The 22,429-nt window shown below is 35.9% G+C and overlaps 1 protein-coding gene across 7 annotated transcripts in view; it reads right to left on the bottom strand.

The window, feature by feature from the left end:
• The window catches only part of LOC122574640, a 248,895-nt gene that overhangs the window by 15,100 nt on the left and 211,366 nt on the right, over positions 1–22,429 (bottom strand). For all 7 annotated transcript variants that reach the window (XM_043742428.1, XM_043742423.1, XM_043742424.1 and 4 more), the window contains one exon: positions 13,531–13,548. In XM_043742428.1, the coding sequence (XP_043598363.1) occupies positions 13,531–13,548 (18 nt within the window). The remainder of the gene's footprint in view (positions 1–13,530; positions 13,549–22,429) is intronic.

The following is a 22,429-nucleotide window of genomic DNA, read 5'->3' as shown; positions in this document are numbered from 1 at the left end:
GGTGTGCAACAGGGAGGCAGTATCATCTACACCGGCACTTCCCGTCGTCTCGACTATTTTAATTTTTTTTCAAGCCACCGTCCAATTATTGGCGACCGCAAAAGTCGTCCTTTGTCGAGTCGCGACCGCCTTTTGAAGTGGCCCCTTATTTTTTCCTTTCTCCTTCCTAATGTCTGCGACGACTGATAAGAAGAGGCGGAGACGGAAGAGGATGGAACAACAGGCCGCTTCTGTCTCGTTGCGCGTCGCATCCCTGCGGAGAGGAGTAACGATCGCCCCTTAGTTTCGGAAGTTCGATGATTACGCGCCGCCTTCTCTAAATCCTTCAGCTGGTAGCGTGGTAATATAACCGGTGATAAACACATCCGTGACGGAACTTTACTCGGTGTTTCCTCTGCTGCTTAAAGGTTGTCCACGAGTACTTTTAACTAACGAATCGAATTTTCGGTGTCGACGCAGGCCGTGATATGCTTCGATAAGAGAGACGAGAACGGTGTCTACTTTTCAACGAAACGTTAGATACAAGCTGCAATCTGTTAAAATTTAGATAAGGTTATTACGGCTAAGTAATTCGATTAAGTACATCTTCCACGATCTTGACGCACGTTCCAAGATATAAGAATTTCAAAAGAATCTTTCTCGATTACATTTACCAGAGTTCATCATTTTACCGCGGAGGATGAGGTAAAAATCAACCGGAAAGTTGCACGTTATATTTTCGATCTAATTTCCAGCAAGTCGTGTACCTTTCGGAATCGCGTTTAATTTAACAGAGAACGAACGATTCAATTTAAATCTTACCCGGGCATCGTCCTTTTACTGGGATCAGGAATCTTTTCCCATGGCGGATGAGGAAAAAAAAAACCGAAGCTTCGAGATAAACCTCTATTCGTTTAAATATAAGCCCGGCGCGAGACAGCCGTGGGACAAGGGGCGATGGAATAAATCGACAGATTTTCATCAAGAAGTAACCCTTAGACAGCAACCTCCTCGTGCGGCCAAGGAGATTCGACCAACGAGGTCTGTGATTGGCACCCCTGACAATTATTTGTTTTTCACAAATCACCGGGGAACGTCGTTTTCCCTTCTCCGGGGCTTTTCACTCTTTTTGTTACTCTCGTTTCCTGCACTTTCAGGTGCGCATTTAGTCTGTTTGTGACATTTCCGCGACGTTCTGAAATAGAATTGCAGAAGCTTTCTAAAATTGTAGGATACGGTATTATTGTTTGAAATAAGACGAGAAGTTAACGAGCTAGATAACATAAAAAGCTAATTTGAATCATAACATTTTCTATTATCCTCTGCTTTTCTCGAGTCCACTCGACTTAGCTTGTACATCATACCCAAGATAAACTTGTGAATAATAGACAAGCTTTGAAGCTTTTGAAATAGCGTACAAACAGGTCGTTGTCTAGAAATAAGGCTTCCTTTTATAAAAAAGATCTTACTAAACAGTTAAATTATCAAAATTATTTTCACATAGCGATATCGTTATCGATGAGTTTACTAATGTGGACGTATACTAATTGATTGATGCACTAATCGATAGAACGAGGAAGAAATTCATATTAAGAAAAGATAAATGGAGGGTAAATCCGTGGATAGCAGTGGCGATTATTTCCTCTCGACGAATCACACGAAACATTACGAAGCCGTGTAAGCAAGGGGTTTCCGTCCCTCCTATTTTTTCCCTAGCCATATACTTTCAGGATCAGCAGGAACCTGGCTGCGACGTTTCGAGTTATATCGCCGCCAACAATGAGTCATTGTCAGAATTTCTGAAATAGAACGCAAGCCACCCCTGTCAACTTTATTTCGAGCAATTTGAGCAAGTTCCGCCGCCAGCTAGCAAAGATTAAAAAGGTTTGTTAAAAGGTGCCTTAATGGACGCTTTATGACCATTTAAGACTGGAATATATCGAACGTGGTAAAAGGACTCGTAGTTGAATGTAAATTCTTTTAAAAAACTTTCCTATTATGTTTCGATGAAATTGAAAAAAAGAAAAGATCATTCATTGTTTCACGTCGATTCTTTTTTAACATAATTACTTTCATATAGAAAGATTAAACGATTTATAAACTAAGCTATTTAATTATATTTTATATGAGATATGATGGAAATTTAATTATCTCCACATTTAAATTTATCTTTACGCTTATCCTTAAACAAAATTAAATTAAATTCTAGAACAAATATAACGTGAGTTATAAGAGCGTAAGTTATTTTATAAAATATTCGTAATTTCATATTTTTAACAGATTTTTTCAATTTCATATCAATTTTCAGGTATCCTTTATCGTAATATTATAAGCCTATTAGTGTTCCACCCGCGACGCTTAACCTGCACGTGTGACAGCTTGCTCGGCTGAATGAATTTTAATGAAATCCGGTATTAGAGGGTTTGGGTTAGTATTTATCCGACAAATTCAAGTTCCGTTCACGTTGTTCAATCTCTACACATACGTGTCCAGGCTCGGGTTGAACAAAGAATCGATTCCAGTCCATACTCACATTTTACTCAAATTACCAAATAAAATGTTTTACAAATAGAAAGTAGAATTTTAAAAATTATATGGAGTCCTAGGACCTTTTACTTTTCTTTCTCCGCTTTGTGATTATAAAGAAATTGTAATCTTTGCTTCTAAAAACAATATTTAAAACATTTTATCGAAAAGGATTTTACATCGTTAAGATAATATTAAAATACTTCTTTCTGACATCCAAAAATATAATAACTATGTATCATCAATGAAAAATATTTTTTCAGATAGCGAAAATTTAAGATTTCTTTGAAGATTCATATGTATAATAATTTTATTTAAATTGAAAGTTTCGAGGCACACGTTTAAGTTTAATTTAATAGATTAAATGTTGATTAAAAACGAATTCGTTAATATAAATCTGAAATCGATGAACTAAAACATACGAAAATTTCATTATTTATAATCCTCTTTTCGTGCAACTGCGTCAACTAGATCGCTTTATCGTTGTCCCAGGGACACAATCTTTTTGTTTTATTTTGCTTTCTTCCCGTACCATGACAGTAGAGAAACTGCTACAATGTGTATGCGACAAAACCTGCCGCCTATATATTTTACTATCACAAATATTACCACTTGGACGGTTCGTGGTCCAGAACGCACCCCCATGCCTATAAATAATATTTCTGTCGGAGCTTTCAGCGGCGTTTTCCCGCAATTATTGCGTTTCTCATAACCGATGTCATAATTCTATCCGGTAACAGGGCCATTCGTAACTTCTGTCAGTCCAGTTCATTTTAATGTTTCCTTTTTTCACTTGTATACCCTGTTTTTTGCTTTTTCCAGCCTTATGCGTCTCTGTTAAAAATAAAACAAAAATAAGAAAGGAATTAAAAGGACAGAACCTTGATCTTATATCTCAAACGTTGGCTGAAAAATAATGTGTATGATTCAAAATTATACTTCCTTGGATTTCTTATGTTCATTACGTCGAAACACCTATTTATATTCATGGTCCTTTGTTTTCCTCTCCACTGTAAAAGATGGTCATAATTTTTACTTCACGAGAGTTTAAGGTGCACTGCAAGGGGCGTATTAGTTACGTGTATTAAAGCTGCTCTTTTAGCACCATTTTTTTTAATGCTACAACCTTTCAGAAGCAACAGAATTTGCATAACAAAGATGAACAAGTTGCTCGGAGTTACGGAAATTTCATTGTTCTGTTTGTCTGCAAGTAAATCGTATATTATCATCAAAAAGGACATTCGCTATAACTACGGTACGATAACAAAGACTATTTGAAGAGAATGTTTGTACTTACGAGTACACTTTTACATATATATACCTAATATAAATAGAATGTTATTTTTTCGCAATAATACATGATCCATTTAAAAAGATCTCTGTCTGATCGGGTTAAGAAGATAGAAGTACGATGACGTTATACCACTGATCCTTATTTCAATCGTAACCTACATACGTCAGTTCTAAATATCGAATGAGAAACCTTTGGTTAGTGAGAAGGATTATCTTTCGAAGTCCTCATAAAGATTTGATTTCGCTACCTGACATTCACGTGACAGTGGATCTAATAAAATTACTAAATCGATATCAGTAAACCTATAGCATGTTTCCTGTTTATACTTTCTAATATGTGGAAATAAACATTCGAATAAACCATGCACGATAAAAGGAAAAAATTTCTTTTCCTTTTCATATGTCATTTTGTAAAAAACATTCTTATCACGGCGGCAGCTTATCTTGCATAATGTTCAAATTATCATAGTTTCATGAGTATTTATCGTAACGTTAGTGGTACATTAAATATGCATTTGCGCATATGTATGCTAATTAGTGAAAAAGAATAGAATAGAATTTTCGGGAATTTGCTAAGATTCCACGTGCTGGGCAAAGAATCAGGGGAAATTGCCGCGAGCATTATGTATGCTCCCTTTTCCCATCTCATTTCCTTTCACGAGGAAACTTTTCACCAGCGTATGATAGTTTTGGGCCTGCCTCGGATTTCTACGAGCAATTAAAGAGTGCTCAGGAAGTTTCACCGCGGAACGATGGAAGGAATTATCGTGGAATCTCGCAGCTACTCTTTCCCTCCTTCTTATATCTCGTTTTCAGAATCGGGATTTCTTATTTGATTACTTGAGTAGGCTTGCCAGCAAATCCTTGGATTATCTGTCCACGTGTGCGGGCCGATCTTGCAGAATTTTTGTTAGAATTTTAGAAAAACTACAAAAGAAGCGAAAAGGAGAAGGATAAAGAATCAAACAATTAATAAAGTTATGTGTTAAATGTTATTAGAACGTAATATGTACTATGTTTGAATATCAACTTCACACGGAATCGAAATTTATTTCTTCAAGAGCGGAGATTTTCTTTGTTCGACGTCAACGAAAATCAAATTACGTGTCGCCTGCGAAAGGATTTTTATCCCTTAGCGTTCTTCTAGATCAAAGGATAAGTTACAAGTATCGTATAAATTGTAAATTCCATTCACCATTTCATCATATTATTGTGTTTTACTCAGGAAATTTTTGTCTCTTCTGGTATATCATTCAGATAATATCGTTAAAATTACGCTTTCAAATAAACTAAACAAAATATATATTTTCTTTACACCAATGAAAGCAAAGATGATCCATTAGAAAGCTAGAAAAAATGTCTATCTCTTTGATTATTCTTAATTCTAATAAAATAATTCATAACGATTCTAGACATATATCTAATGAATGTTTTAGACACACTAAATATATTATGACATTTCTGACGAACCTCCTTCCTCTCACATCTTACTCATATCTAAAAGTAGGCTATTATTTCTGAAACTGCAATGGATCACTGCAGAAAGGTCAATCGTTGACATTTTTCCTTTTATTTAAGCAGACGCTATAAACGATACTGTATTACCAAACCGATCTTAAGTATTCACATATGCTTACATAATATTGCACGATTGTAATTCAACTGTAGTTTATCCATCCTTAAATATTGCCTTCTACAAATCGTCGTCTTAGTTCTTAACTGTTCTAACTACATTTAAAAAAAAAAATGTAATTAACCAATTCACATATGTTTCATTGTTATGAAAAATACAAATTCATGTTTCTACTTATAAAGCAACAAATATTCATTTCTTTAAGTCCTAACTATACACAACAACATTAAACTTCATGAACTTTAAACTCAGTTTTCTGAGTTTACAAATTAGTGGAGATAGAACACTTAGAAACTAGAGCGACGAAATATCTAATAAAATAAAACCTGCATCAAACGCAAAAATTAATAAAATATTTGCAATTCTACGAAATTATATAGCTCACAGAATTGTTAATTAACAAAAATTGCACAACTGTACGATAATTAGTATCGTGAATGCGCATCCTGTCAAAGGGTCGAAATTCCACGTCTAAAGGTTCGGCGCGACAAAGAAACCGAGTTGTCGTCGAAGAACGACGAGCTTTTTGTTAGGCGGCTTGTATGTATGTACGCTGGTCGCTACAAATTAGACGATAGGCGTGCAACGTAACACCAAGTAGTTTGAAACTGGCTGTTAAACCAATGCAAATTACTGCAAGACAATCCCCGGTGTTGCGGGTGGAGGCGAAAGAGGCGTGGACCAGGCGAGAGTTCGTCCTTTCTAATTACGTATCGCAACCCCCGAGAAAGAGGATGGAAAAGCTTAACCAACTTTTCACGAATTAGTACTGCCCTGACTGTGCCCTGCGAATTTCACGTTTCGTAACGGCGTTAATCTCTAACCAATTTCGTAATTTTCGCCTGTGTCCTTTCAATGAATGCTTCTAGATTTGCGGTTTTGTTGGAAAAAATTCATCGCCCCTTTAATCTTTTAAAGCACAAACCGCTCTGAAAATATTTTATTCGACAGGTTTTGTGGAAAAGAGGTATAAGTTCATTTTCATGGTACAGGTAACCACAGTTCTCTTAAGTTAAAGATTTTTGTCAGTTGTACCAATATTTTTTTAAACGTCTCATTTTGTTAAGGGATGGTTAATGTTGAAATAAAGGATAGCTTGGTTAAAAAGGACGTAAGATGAGATATTAATTTACAGGAAAATCGTAAGGATCATCGATAACGTTAAACGTGGTAATTAAATATGACGGGGAATTTTGTTAACAACGTTTCATGTATGACCTGCAATTTTACTACAAATTGGATATAATGTAGGTGTAATACCCTGGTGTATACGCAAGAAAGGATATCGAGTTAATCAGGAATATTCATTCCTCCGGGTATCGTTTCACAGCTACGATTAACCTCTATTTCGTACTCGTGCAACACAGAGATTTATATCACAAGCTTATTGTCCGCAATTTCGCTCTTTACGGTGTACGATATCGTCAGTAATTTAATTATGTAATTCATAATTATTGTCATAATGGACTTAAAAATCTCCGCTAATAAAAACGAATCGATACGACGAGAATAAAATCGAGTTGATATTCACGATGTAAAGATAATAGAAATAGATATGATGGTCATAAGAAATTTATGGGCAGATTAAAACACAATTTTCACAATTTCTTTAAATGCCACGTTCGCATCTATGTATATTAATTTACATATACGTCCTCTGGAATGAGAAAGAAAACTAATTTTACCGGAACGCTAGGATCTGAATACTACTAGAATTTTAAGGAATTTTATTAGACGTACGCAAACTTAATTTCTGCAAATACGTTTCAACTATTTTCTAATTAAACTTAACAGTTATTTCTGTTCCGCTACATAACAGAAAACCGTTGTGTTATATAATTCACGAATGAACATGAACTTGTTAATAGAACCGTAATAAAATGAATGAAATAAGATCATACATCGCATTATTCTTATTAAATACCTATCCATAATTAATCCATAAAGAGACATCAAAGTTACGCATATATGATATGTTTTTAGCGAGATACGAGTATCTCGAAAGATACTAGTTCTTCGAGATGGAGAACCCTCTCAAAAGGGTAAGTGGAAAAGGAGGAGATAAATCAGAGTACGAAACATGAAACGACATCAGGGCAAGTGTGCATCTAAGATCTCTATCGCGTATTAACGACGTTCAATTAAGTAAATGGCCCTCTTGTGAATTTTCTCTACCTCGAACCCGGAAGATTAATTACAAATTGAATTGGCTATAGGTATAACGGTGTAACGACTGGCTGCGTTAGGGTGTGCACACATACGCCGAAGGGTGTCAGGTTAATTAGGGACATTCGTCCCTCAAGACATCGCTTTGTGACGAGGAGGTTTAACTGGACACGATGCATCGTGACACCTAACAGCACCCTGGCCTATAAGCTTGATCCCCATCGACATACATTAAGTGCACGGATTTCAGATGTCTATCTGACCTGTGTCAAATTAAGTGTTACCTGCCAGAAACGTCAAATTTAATCGATGCGAGAACGACACTGGTTTCCTGTATCAACCGTGACACGAAGACAGCTATTAAAACGTAATACGCAATTTCTTCTTCTTATCCAATTATCCTATTATTTTTTTATTCCGTTCTAATTATTGCGTACGATGGATCAAGAAAATGGTAAATGATATTTTTATAAATTTTATTTTATTTCTTTTAATTGTGATTTTTTCCTGTTAGTAGAAGTTTCTATTTTTGGATAACTGTAAGACAGAGGTATTCCATGGGAAAATTATTTTCTTTTCATCTGGAGTTAATGATCAGTAAGTTCACTTTGGCGTGAATTCAATCTGTTCAAAGGATTATAACAACCTCTTTTAAGATAAAGAATTCGACACAAAGCAATACAGAGGAGGCAAAGAATTTCGTAACCATAAACAACGCTTTATCTTCGCCTGCAATGGAATAACCAGAAAAATTCGACTAAAAGAAAGGCAAAGCGAAACGCACGGCGATAATTTCCCATTCGAATATTCAGCGCCATTCTCAGCACATAATTTCTCGATATAATAGTTTTCCGTAAAACGGCTTGAATCGCAAAGCAGAAACGTAGGCTCTTAATTCCATTATAAAACTACTACAGACCGGCAATATTTTAAAATGAGATCGAACATACCTGCAGTTAGCTTCCATAAACGGATGATAAATAAAAATTATTTAATTATTTAATGGAATTGAATACATTGTTCAATTTTGCACAAACCAATATATATATAATCCAAAAGATGTACAGTTAATCAAGCAATGTGGCATAATCACTGAATAATAAATGCCTTCGATACAAATTAAATATGATACGAGAAGGATTGAAGGAGAATGATAAGTGTTATATATATAGGGGGCGAATGAAAGCGTAGAGAGAGAAGGATGAACGAAGAAGGCTTGGAGGGTGAGAGGTGAACATAGGAAATAAGAGAAAAATGTATTTCCGGAAGTCCGTCCTAACAGACGAGGACTATGTATAATAAATACAATAATAAATAAACTAATATGATAGTCCAATTAAAAAGATAAATAAGACGATTACAGAGTATTAATAATAGTCTGGCCTGGAAATAGTAAAGATCTCGCTTTTTATGATGCTTTTGTTCTCAAGTTAAGATGCTGTGGGTTTCAAGTTAATACGTCAATTAGTCCTTAAGACGTAGAAGTTTAAAGGATACGTATAAAAACATCTTAACGGTTATTAAACTTCTATCATTGTATCCCATTTTTTTAAAAAATTTTTTTCTAATCAATAAATATACTTATTATTTATAGAAATTTATCGACGATCAATTTTATTATGCCTGCGTTAGTTTGTAAAAAGTTTTGCTGGCTGTTTAATAATATTAAAGAACACTTTTACAGGCTTTTACTCGTATAACGCAACGATTGCAATTGGTTGCGAACTGTTAACAATAAATTGAACGTACGACTTTCATGAATATAACTTCAACAATATGCGTTTGCAAAGAACGAACTTTATCGTTGAAAAGAAACAACCTAGCTCGGTAGCTCGATTACATGGGAATGGTTTAATAAATAAAACAAGTCGCTTTGAATATTGGTTCGTCCTTTTTTTATTCCTCCCTGTATACGCAGGTACCGTTTTCCTTTTATAACGATCGACGAAAATAAAATGTGCACAAAATTTATACGGCTTTGAACTTTACGATCGGATCACGGTTCCTCTAAATCTGTAATCATTAAATTGGTCAGAAATTCCTACACTGTTTTTAATAGCGCTTTTAACGTTACTTTCAGTCAGAACTTTTACCGCTGAGCAGATCCTCCATAGTAGTTTTAAACTGAAATGACCATTTTTATACGCACTAATACATATGAAAAGGTCGGCCTTGTGAGTGGCGCACTTGTGAACGCTTAATTTTACCAAGTCGAAATACGGCAATTTCGCTCCGAATTTGAAAAGCACCGTGAATTATACACTGAGCAAATTCGAATGCATTCGGCAATATTATTCGTTCAGTTGCTCATTTGATTTAAAACCGTTTTGATAAAAGGTAATGTCCTAATGAGCTATTTTCCGAGAAAAATGATTCCAATTCTATGTATTTTCGCACATTTTTCGTCAATTTCGCCATCCATGGGTAAACTAAGACGTAACCAATAACAATTAGAAAATACCAATTAAAACCATGTAACTAGGACTGTAATCGTGAAACTTACGGGAGAAACTGGAACAACGGGAAGAGCAACTAAATACCCAAGTGATTTCCAAATACAATTTCCCGACCACGGATCGTAACGGTAGCAAGACGGAACCGAGAACAGGATGGAATTGATGACAAGCAAGAAAGTTAATCGAAAGCAGATTTTCAAGGTGTTCCTATCCCGATGAGCTGGTTTTACCCGTGTGTTATTCAGACGGGGAAACCCGTGGCAGTTCATATAAAACGCGATGCAACGAGTTTCGCTGAAAAAGTTGCCCGGAAATTGGCCGCAGATACACGGTTGGCCAGGAAAAAACAGTCGGGTGCAAAAGTGAACTGGGAAAAATAGGTAGAGTGGGAGGACGAAACAAAATGCAACAACGAAAAGCAGGATCGAAAAAAAGGCAGAAAAGAAAAATATCAAAAGCAATCAATTCCTTTTTAGTCGACGAACAATGTTGCCCGCGGCTTGTACTGCGTGTCGCTTGTGGCGATTCGGCATGCCTCGTGTGCGTTACACGGGTGTGTGTTTTCTATGGCGGCGCACGTTGCATATTTAAAGCAGGGCGCAAGGATGGAATATAAAGTCCGTCCGAAAACACCGCTCTCTCGACCATCCAAAAAGAAACGAGAGCTCGCGGGGCTCATACACCGTTGCGCCAGAAGAATTAATAAAGCAACGAAAAGCAACGTCACGTGGTTTATCGTTGTTGGTTTGGTTGAAAGAAAAGGGCGTCTGGACCGTGCATGTTTCTCTAGCCCACGGTTATAATTCCGTTCCACGCGGCTGCCCCGGCAACGGCCTCACCTGAGCTTATGATTTTTATTCGGGCCGGCGCGGCGCGTCGTATTCCGCTTTTGCACCCGTGCGCGGCCGCGTCGCTCTTTCTCCAGGCCGGTCACGAACTGTCTCTGAATCGTAACAATTAAAGCAAAAGGACCGGGGTGCTGGTTGCGCGGTCACCGCGCCCGTTTTCCAACCTCTCCCGCTCGACTCGCGACCTCTTTGCCCCTGCTCTCTCTCTCCTCCTCCTCCATCCTTTTTCTCTATCTGTCTCGATCTCTTTTCCCCTCTATTCGACCGTGGTGAAAGAACGCGATGAATCGTGGCTGCGTTATTGGATGAAAATTACGCGTGAACGGAGCAGAATTATTCGTTTGTCTAGACTGGAAGCTTGCCATTGATTCTTTGTAAGATTAGAATAAAAGAAGTAAAGACAGAAGAATGAAACGAGAGAATAAAAAGAAGAAAGTTTGGAACAGATCCGAATGTATATAGAACTTACAAAGCATTTTATATAGGTATGGCCAAGCATATTTTAGGAAAATAAGATTAAAGGGCCGTAAATATCTCTCGTTATCGTTTAATTAATTCTCCGCTTGCCATAAAAATTTTTTGTCCAACTATCCAACGATAAAATCGATACGGCCAGGAACCACGGGATTTATCGCGCGATAAATACTCTCCGATGTGTTTTCCTTCTTAACCTGCCTTAGCGCGAACGTCACAAGCGGATCCTAAATTGTACAGAAATTCAATTGGACGCTGGGTTGCGAACAAATAGGACAAAAATACCGTTTCAGCTGACTTCCTGCGTGTTGTTACTTGAAATATATACCAGAAGGGCATAGCAAGCACCGTGGTCGGACTCTAATAATTATTATCTACGGTCACGTGAGTATAATAACGTTAGCGTGCACCGTGCTTTGATAATCGCACGTGCATTGCCTCTTTAACTTCTCTCCATTCAATCAAGCCCGGTCCTTGTTCGCTCCTTGAGCGACCGAGCAAGCGATTAATTGGAGAAATACCTTGACGGTGGAGAGGGAGAAAAAAAAGTATGATTGCGTTTACTCAGCGAATAATTAAGTGTTAATGTATCCTGTTGTCGACAGTGTTTGCTTGCCGACTAATTAGTTCTGCACGCTTCGTTTGCCCCTATACAAGAAGGCGGATTCGTGATTTGTTGCGAAGCTCGCTTTTGACATACGATAAGCATTAAAAATCCTGTAGCCAGAAGATTCCAGGTTTAACTGGAAGAATCCTTTACATCGCGTACTCTGACGCAACATCAGCGTTTGATTTTGTGGTGTTTTATTTAACCGAGTTACCTCTCTCGCCTTGGCTTGAAAAACTGCGTTGGCCAGGCGAGACGTTTCGCGGGTCGGGAAAATAGCTTTTACTCGCGCAGGAAGTATATACGTCTTAGGAAAGTCGCAGTATTTCGACATTAGAAAGTAATGCTTCTTAGCGCTTTTAAGAATTTCAGCAGAGGGTTTTAAATGGGTGGATAGACCGAAAAGTTCCTTTGACGACTATATACAAGATCTTATCGGAGTTAAATTTTCTGTCGAGTTCATTCGAATGAGATTTGCTTCCTCAACTATACGATTAAACCTTTTGGTGTTGTCCTTTTCTTGTTACAAGAAAGAAAAAATGATGAAGAAGGAAAATAAAAGAAGAAGAAGGAAGAAGAAAACAAATGCGCATATGCGGGCTAAATTAAACGGGGCAGGCATAGATATTTTAATTTATACTTATGAATAAAATTCTCTCGTCATTCGGGATTTCACGGGTTAACGTCCTTCAAGCTGGATTTTTCGCTGGCGATCGAGTTAAATCGGTGTGCCAATTAATTTTGAAAGAATATTGATCACAGTACCCGTGATCTGTTACGCGAATCGTGGAAACAAACTCGTTTTCGCACAAAAATATTCGCTATGAATTAAAAGGTTGCATTTCTTTTGCGTGGCAATCGTTAAAAGAAATGAATAAAAATGAAAAAGAATAAATGGATTATAAAAAGACATTGATTATCACCTTCGAAAATTTGAAACGAAGTGACAGAACAGAATTCGAATTCTGGCGAGTTTAATCGATGCTAGGAGGTAATAAATGCGTTCATGCATCAACGCGAAACGATACGCAAAAATAAATTAATAAACTTCAATATTGTTGCTGATATTCCTCTTGCGTATCGCGTATGCGAGGCAGAAGTAAAACATTCGGGAAACGGGCCGAGATAATAATTATGATTTACGGTCTGGTAGTTATAATTCCAGCATCGACGGCAAATTATATGCCTGCTTTTCAAAATTGCGCGTACACTCGGTGACCGAGCTTCATGTACGTGGGCAATGTTGTTCCTATACAAGAACATCAGCTTGGTTTAATCTTCCACCTATAGCCAGCACGATTAGCCGATGGAAAAATCACTTGCAAATAAATTTAATTTATTTATGAGCAAGTATACTCGATTTGTTGAATACGTGTTTTTGGATTAAGTTTGATTAATGGCGATCCGTAAAGTCGTTCCTAGGTATTTGAATTAAACAACAGAAAGATTTCATTTTACATACCCGACTACCGCACACCACCGTATTTGTAAAAATATGCGAACAGTAATTCAGCGAAATTGTGCATCTCCAATGCAATTCGCACTCACCTATCATAGTAGTAGTCCCTGAAATCAAAAACATAATAAACGATTAGTTGAGAAATTTTTTCAAGAATTTTTAATGAAAGAAAATATATGTATACCATTTCTAAAGCTATAATAGATTTATATTATTTATCGTAATTTAAAATTTGTATACAGTTTGCTATAGTTTCACGATAGCAATTTAAAAAAAAAAGGAACCATTCTACGGTTGTCCAAGTATCTATATTCGTTAGCAACAAACGATATAAAATTCAGTGAAATCAATATCTATATTCGTTTGTCATATGTATAGTTCAAGCACAAAATAAACTTCAATCGACAGAAACATTTTTACACTTTCAAAAAGTACACCAATATCATGAACAAAGAGAAAAATGGGATCGTGTTTCGCTATACCGAAACAAGAAACCGATAGAATAACGATCACCGTTTGAAATGATGAAACATCAAACGAATTCGAACGAAATAATAAAGAAATGTTGTAAATCACTCGCAACAGATTATTTAGGTCCATCAAACAGATAGATTCGTGTATGTCACGATTCTGAAGATCGTTATATTGCGATAACGCTTAATTTGCATTAACGATTGAATCGCGTAGTAAAGTCACAGTTCAATCACTGTTTAGTGCTTCCTGAATCCGTCGATGTACGATAGTGTTCACGTTCCAGTCACGTTTCCGTGTAGTGAATGACACTTCAACGGTGATCGAATCGTGACTAAACCGCCGCGCTGCTGCAAGTCAAATCGGACGTCGCGCGACATTCATTTCTTTTCTGTACTTGAAATTCGGTACTTTAAATGCATTCTGCTTGTATCTTTTTAAGTATTACGCTACGAACTAGCGAAAGATTCCCTCCACCCAATTATTTCCTAAGACGTCGAAGATAATCAATTTCAGTTGCTCACAGATCACATACTGACATTTCATTCTCTGTTATTGCCTATACATTTTTATTGCGTATAGTTTCCTCAGTTTGTTCCTATTCTAGAGCGACAGTTTTAAAGAGAATAATGCAAAGACCGTTAAAATCAATAGAACGAAGGAAAGAAGATTAAAGAGGAAGAAGAGATTTTAACGAAAAAGATATGAGAATTCAACGATAGATATAAAACATCTTTCATCACTAATGTTCTATCACAAGCTATTAAACGAACTGTAGCGTGCAACAGATGTTCTTAAATATCTAGTAAGTTCATTGAGATGGAAAAATCGGAGTTGACCCGTGTCGAATCGACTAAACGATTGATTCAATGATGCGAGTTCATTTCTGTGCTGCTAGGGATATTGATTTGTTCGAAATGGTTTTCGAGGAACTTGCTACGCTTTTACTAAATCGATCGCTTGCATCTTTTACACTAATAAGTGTTGCAGCTTTCATGTCTTTCCAAGAAACGTGTATAGTAGAAATAAAACTATATCTTTCTTCCTTTTTACAGCATTCTATACCGAGACAACTGTAATTGTAATTTTCCAGTCGAACGAGTTTTTTTCTTTACGTAGCGAAAGAAGGAAATGCTTACGTGTTCTTAGAAAGCCACGAATAATTGCGTCTATTTATACAAAGGGTAACGTTTCATTCGTTTTGCGATACTTAAGGTTATCGGGCATTACGCGGGGATTACTGCGAATTACACATTCCTATACACAGGTGATAAAACTAGAGCGACGCGAAAGAAATGGTTAACGAAGAAAAAGGAATGGAGAAGAAAGGTAAACGGATTCAGTCACAACAAATCAAAAGCAACAGCATTTTCCTCGTTGCTGTTTTAAGGAAATACGAATGTCGGTAGTAAAACTTTTAATAACGTTTATTAATTATCGGTATATATAAGAAGATAATAGAATTGTGTAGAAACATTGTTCCAGAAATTTCTGTCGAATTCTATCGATTATTATTGTCATAAATAATTTTGTAAAATAATTGGAAGTATCGGGAGCATGTAGAAGGAGCTGTCCTTGAAGTTAATTGAATAAAGAAACTACCTAATTATCGTTTTTCACCGTTTCAAAGGGTTTAATATGTGACAAGTTTACCGGTAAGTGGTATATTATTCACTTAACCGCGGACAGCGGTTCTTTGAGGATGGGTCAGCGATTTAAGAGAAAATTGCCAATTACTTTACTCTCTGTAAGTACTCGAGGCTGATACATTCTGGGCATCGAGGCGTTACTTACACCGATGCTTTAAGAGACAAAGCAAATAAGAAGGTGCAGGCTGGACAAGCAGTTAAGGAATTACACGAGAAAAATAAATTTGATGTCGTTGAGCTCGAAATAAAATTACTAATTTTAAAAATTGAACTGAGGTCCGATTAATCAAGACACGTCACTTAACATTAAGGGGAAGAAATATTACAAAGCTCGATGGACGAAACGTATAAAGTTTCTCTGTTCATTCTGTTTATTTCTGTAAAAGAGAAGAATTTGCCTCCTTCAGTTATTCTTTTTAAATACTATTTTATCGTTGGTAAACATGTTGCCGACAAACGCTTTTTCAGGTATTGACAGACACTTATCGAATTAATCGGTATAGAAGGAAGAAAATTGCTGATAATGAAGAGGAGAAGGACGATAATCGAATTTGTGCAACGATCGACCGAACGAAAAGTGTTTCGGTCAATAAACGGTCCATTAGTTGCTGTTTAAATACACGATTTCTGCTCTTAAAAGAGAGAAAACGAAGGACGTTGACCATGAAATGTCGACGAAAGGATCGACTTCAGAGAAAATTGCCAATTACTTTGATTGCTTTGCTGTGCCGGTAGTTTTGTTTGGCAATGCTCTAGGTAATTCTGTGTCTTCGTACATTAATGCAAAACGCTGAGAAACATCCTACAAGACTTTCAGCTTAAACAGAAGGAAATTTCAAGCTAACGAATGGGTTCTTCGAGATTCACTGAATATTAAATGTGCAATTGATTAGTTCGATAAATCATTGGCTTATTTCCATAATGCCGAGAAGCAAAATGAAAGTAATATTAATATTCTAGTGTCAATTAGCCGGTATAAAAGTAATTTTGCAGATAGAATAAAATTAGTTTAATTGGCAAGTTTACGTTTAAATATGGTTCTTAATTAATTCGTAGAAATATTAGTAATCTAAAAATAAGAATTATAATCATTCAATCGCACAATATTCAATGAAATATGAAAGATATTCTTCTTTAAATATTATTTCCAACTTACTTCCGCGCAAGTTTTTTTCCAACAGTTCATTATTTCTACAGAGTGTAGAAAGAAATATCGACCAGATTCAAAGAGCGCGTGTGAAAAAAGAAACGTCAGAAACTGGGAAACGATCGCGAATTCATGACCTAGAATGTCTGAATATTATTCTCTGGTCGAAAGCGTAACTACGACAGTTCTGGCCGTACAGCGATTGGACACGAATAGCAAATCGATTGACGATTACTGAAGCGCATAATTCGAAATACAGGGTTTACCAAAAGATCCGAACTTTATTCGACTATTACTTGATAAATTCAGGCGAAAATGTTGCGAAGGAAACTGCATTGGTTATGAACGAAAGGAAAAAGCAAAAAATATATATCTTTACAGAGCATCGTACAGAGTACTGAATTCACGTTTAAATAAATATTCAACTTACATTACATTTACATTTTTATATAACGATTTTATATTCCTGCTTTTAGTAAAAACATCTACGTATTTCGTACAATTTATGAAACCCGAAAATGTAGAATAATATGGAACAAAATATATCTATCTATCTATTGTTTGCCATGTTTTAATTGCGTTTTCATCATTAAAGCGTGGGAGAAACACTGCGGGATTTAACTGAAATTATAAAAAATGATGTTTCGATTTTGAAATGATAATCTTTTTAGTTTTAGCCATTCTAGTATATAATTGTTTTTCGAATATTTCATATTTATTTTGTTTACTGCTGTTTCGATTCCTTCGTAATTATTTCGTAATTTTACGAGTGAATTTGTATCTATCTATTGATAAAATTGCACGATTTAATTAGAAAAACAAAATTTGAAAGATATGAATGCAAAAATCATTAAACAATTAAAAAATATGAACTGTTAATAGCCTGTCGGCGCCGGGGAAATATTCATATGTCTTAACGTTAGATTGAAAATTGGGAACAGATGCATTCAAAGCGTCACGAGAGGAAAAAAGATAAAAAAGAGGGAAAGAGGGAGGAAACTCGATGTGCAGAACGGTTAGCGTGTATCGAAAAATGACGGTGTAATTATGGGGCCGATTGTTCCCGGCGAATTCTTTGTTATTCAAACTTTCGGTCTTTACTTTGTACAGTTTTTAGATGAAAAAATATGGCCTGTCCGCGATTTTTCATCATAGCTGTTTGAACGTGAAAACGAAGCAGGAGGAGAACATGGTGTATTTAATGGCGCAAATTTTGTTGCACTCTCTTTATGCGCGTGCTTTTTGCATACAGTATGAGTATCTTCTTTTTTATATCTTTTTTATATGAGACCGTGAATAAAGGATATTGTAATCTACATGACACGATTGTATCTTCTGTAGTTTCAAAATATTAAGAATCATTTTTTAACAGTCTTTTTCGATAGTAATACAATATTGTTAAAGAGCCTTTTCAAGCAATAAAGGAATTAAATTTTTCAGTGATAAAATTAATAACTGTACGACCGATAATTAATAATCGAACATATTACTCGCGTCAATGAAAGCTTTGTCGGTTATAAAAATTACAAACGTTCATGTCCTAGGGTTATGTTACGTAGCTACGCAAGTTTATATGCGGACTCGTATTATTTGTCGAAATGGTCATTTATATGGTCGATTTAAATTCATTGGTTTTATATATTCATTTAGATTCACGCGATCAACATCTGTTGCCAACTCGAGGTCGTCTGTTCAATTTACGTTAGTTTAATTAACGAACGAACCTGAGTACTTTTAGTTTGCTTTAAACAACATGTAAACGGTTTTAAATTTCACTAGAATTGTTTAATTAATCCCATGCGCTGGAAAATGCGTGAAAATTTACGAGGACTTTCCTAAAATTTCACCGCGTTCACCTAACGTTTATCGTTGCTCGACGACTTCGGTTATGTGCCAGCGCGTTATTTTTTCGCCCCATTTTCAAACAGACTTTTCCCTCCGTCCTCTTGATAATTTCAGTTAACTGCATCAATTTAAAAATACCAAACGTCCACTTGGTCGACTGATGAAACGGTTTTATACTGAAATCTCATGCAGGATTTTAGCGTAACTACTGATACCATATTAACGACCCTATATTGGCTCTTTGACATGACACTAAACGATCGGTAGGATGAAAATACAATGAGGTAGACGCGTGTCATCCATAATATAAGTTAACAGCAGTTCGTGACCTACTAATTTCAACGAATGAAATTAAACGACGACTACGCGGGTAAGAAAATGGGGTTCGTATCAGTTGGAGCGAGGAAAAAAAGGTGAAAACAAGTAAACGTTAACGCTTAAAATTCCGCGCTCGGAACAAAAATGAATGTTGACACCGGAATTTTTGTTTTCAAGCGGTTTACGTAAATATTCCCTACATCGATCATAATTATTTATAGACGCTATATGAAATAGAAAAAGAGTTATTTATGCGTACAATTTTACCAACTGTGTAATAAAAATATTATCACAATATGTACATAAAATATTTCTTAAATATATCGTATCATATAGATTTCGATTCAATAAAATTTTATAATAATGCAAATGCTGTTGCAGTGAATATTTTGGTCTGATAGATGTTGTAGTTAACGTTACAACATGGTAATAAGCTATCGACAATTGCCAGGGCTATTACTTATAATAGTCCAATATCAGTAGCTGATGCTGAAGTATCCAAGATCAGGATAACCGATATTATCGACACATACACTGTTTAGGCTGAACAAGACGTGACAGGAAATTTAATAGCGATTAAGTGCTCTCTAAATTCGTTAATGCATGCTGAGGTAGCGAGTTAATTAAATCTGGCCTGAAATCTCATTCCCTTGCAATATTTTAAATCGCTCTATCTTTAATATTTAAAACTGCCATCTATCTTTATGAAGAATATTCTTTATTTATTTGCAGAAAGAATATTTTAGATTGCAATATAGATTGTTCTTTTTCCGAATTAAAATCTAGTAAAGTTCAGATTATTTTTTTAACACTCTTTATCTACCATCTATAAAGAAGCTTTTATAAAAATCTAAATCCCATTTGTTCGATAACAAATAATATTACGTATTATAAACGTTTAGAAAAGAAAGACAATACGATAATTATCGATGAGTTTTGTACGTAGCATTTGGGTCGTTCGCGGCGAGTGTGTGTTAAACCAGGTACAGACAAACACGCGCACGCATACAAATTACTATTTTCGACAATTGAATCTCTTAATCAAATCGTGCAATAAATTACGATTCGACTCAATTGCACTCGACGAGCACTTCTTCTGCTTTTGACCGGAACGAGAGCTCGTGTGGAACTGATTGCAAATAAACATAAAGTAATTCCACAGTCTCGACCTTGATGTTTCTAATTTCATACTGAATATCGTTCTCACTTACCCTCCTTTTCACAGTTGTTCATATTTAAACTATATTCAAATTGTAAAGTTTTATGGCAATATCTTTCTGCTCTGTATTTTTTAATGTGAAAAAAATCCATCCCCTTTATTCATCGTCACAGTTAACAAGCGAAGACCACATGGGGAAAACATTTTTGTTCTATACCACTTCGTTTATCATTAGCCAAAATCTCTCGTGTCAATTTATGACGGGACTGAATTTAAATTGGATTAATGGACAACACATTGAACTCTAAACTTGCTCCTCTATAAAAAAATGAAAAGTATGAATTATATTCCTCGTTGTGGACTTTGCAAACAGAAAGCTACAACATGTACTTCTGCAAATGATATGTGTATTTCACATACAATTTGTAATTGTAATCGAGTCACTTGGTTCATTGGAAAAATACGAGCCGTTTCAAAAAAAAAAAAAAAAAGATATTCCCAGGTTGTCTCGGGATATGTTCTTTATGTAACACGGCAAATCTCATTTAAAACGCGAGACCTCTTGCCCTCGGTTAAACCGTGTAAAGAGGACTTTTTGATTTCTCACGTAGGAAAGAGACGGCCACGGTTTCCTGCACCCGAGCATTGACTCGTTATCGTAACATTATCGGTGAATGGTCAAAAGGGGTCGCGGAAAAGGACTCGAACGTGCAAAAGAAGCAAGTGGATGGAAAAAGGAAAACATCCACTCTCGGCGGTCATGGGGGTTTCAGGGAAAAAAAGAAGAGTGTGTCAGTGCGGTAGAAAGTGGAAATGGAATACGAAGCGAGCGAACTTCTACGAATCTGGTTCTTCCTGGAAACCATCAACTGCGCGACGCTGATTTTCAAAAATACTATGCGCGATTGTTACGTAATGAGGGGTAGCAAGGTTTTCGAAAAATCTTACAATCGAAACCGTGGCTCCAGTTCGTCGTCACAAAATATTTTGATTTTACTGACTGCGTGAAAACAATGGCTGTTGGAAATATATTTCGTGGATAAAAATTTGTAGACATTATGTGCGGTGTATAAAACAACTTTTAAGAGTTATTACAAAATGACGCAGAATTTAGAAAGAATTCTTTCTCGGGAAAATTTCTAAAATTTCTTAAGCCAGGTTAAGAAACGTTGTATGAACTGATACGGCACGAAGTGCTGGAGAAACCGCAAAGAGCGAATGAATTTTTAGGTTCTATCGAAACGACTAACCTATTGCACTATTTCTAGCTGATACCTTTGACTCGTTATCGTGACGTTATCGTTGAGTGCACGAAAAAGACTACGATGGAACGATACAGCGGAAGCGAAGAAGGTAAATGGTATTTTCGTAGAAAGAAACAGAGACGCGAAAGAATACTGAACAGAGGAAAAACGCGAAAGAAATCTAAACGTGGAATTCGCAAAAGCTTGCTTCCGTGCTTAAAACGCTTCTTTGCAGTGCGTTTATAAATTTAAAATATACAATATTCAACAGTAATTCATAATTTTAACAGAATTCATTGACCATTTCAATTTATCTCTTTGCTATGTAAACCAAATAATTTTGGTAAATACACCAATTCTATATAAAATGGCGAAACTACTGGTATCGTTTGACAGAAATTATCACATTTTCTTTCTTATTACTGTTATCGTACAACATGAAGATACTATGGAAAAATTTCAATTATATCAGGAAATAGTTGGTTATTTTATTGATATTTAGGAAGATCGGAAATTAATAATTTTATAATGTTATTCCAGGGAAATAAGAATAGAATGAGCGTCTATCGAAAAAATATGTCTGGAAATAATCGAAATAATTTATACTTAATGCCCCGCAACAATGCATCTTAACCTCATTTAAGATTCTATTATCGTGTGTAAAATATCCACGCTTGAAAATACTTTAAACTTTTATTTCCGTAGAGTGTAATTCCCTTCCTTGGGGAACTGGTATCTGACTTTCTCCGGAAAACTCGTCTCATTATCTTAATATTACTACGAAATGAACAAAGGAGTTACAGGGAAAAGTAACGCAGAGCTCAGAAAGTGTAGGATAAAACGAAAAAAAAGAAGTAAGGAAAGATGAAACAGAAAAAAGACTGTAATTCAAGTAACAACAAAGAAACTGTGCTCTTCCTGTTCCAGCTCGAAGATGTTCTCTGGCCGGATTTGCATTATCTACACAAAAATAAAGAACTCGCTAACTTCGTGTTTCTAAATTCTTAAACTACAGAATCATATCGTTACAGGCTTTACGTCGAATTAGAATACATTTTTTGATTTTCTAATGTAGAAAGGGCGATGATTGTACTGCAACTGGGCAGGCGGCGATTCTACGTGAAAAGAAAGTCGGAGACATAGAATAACATTTTT

This window comes from Bombus pyrosoma, linkage group LG14, assembly GCF_014825855.1.
Source record: "Bombus pyrosoma isolate SC7728 linkage group LG14, ASM1482585v1, whole genome shotgun sequence".
Taxonomy (NCBI): domain Eukaryota; kingdom Metazoa; phylum Arthropoda; class Insecta; order Hymenoptera; family Apidae; genus Bombus; species Bombus pyrosoma.
Note: the sequence above shows the minus strand (reverse complement) of the source record. Positions and strands in the feature narration are given on the sequence as shown.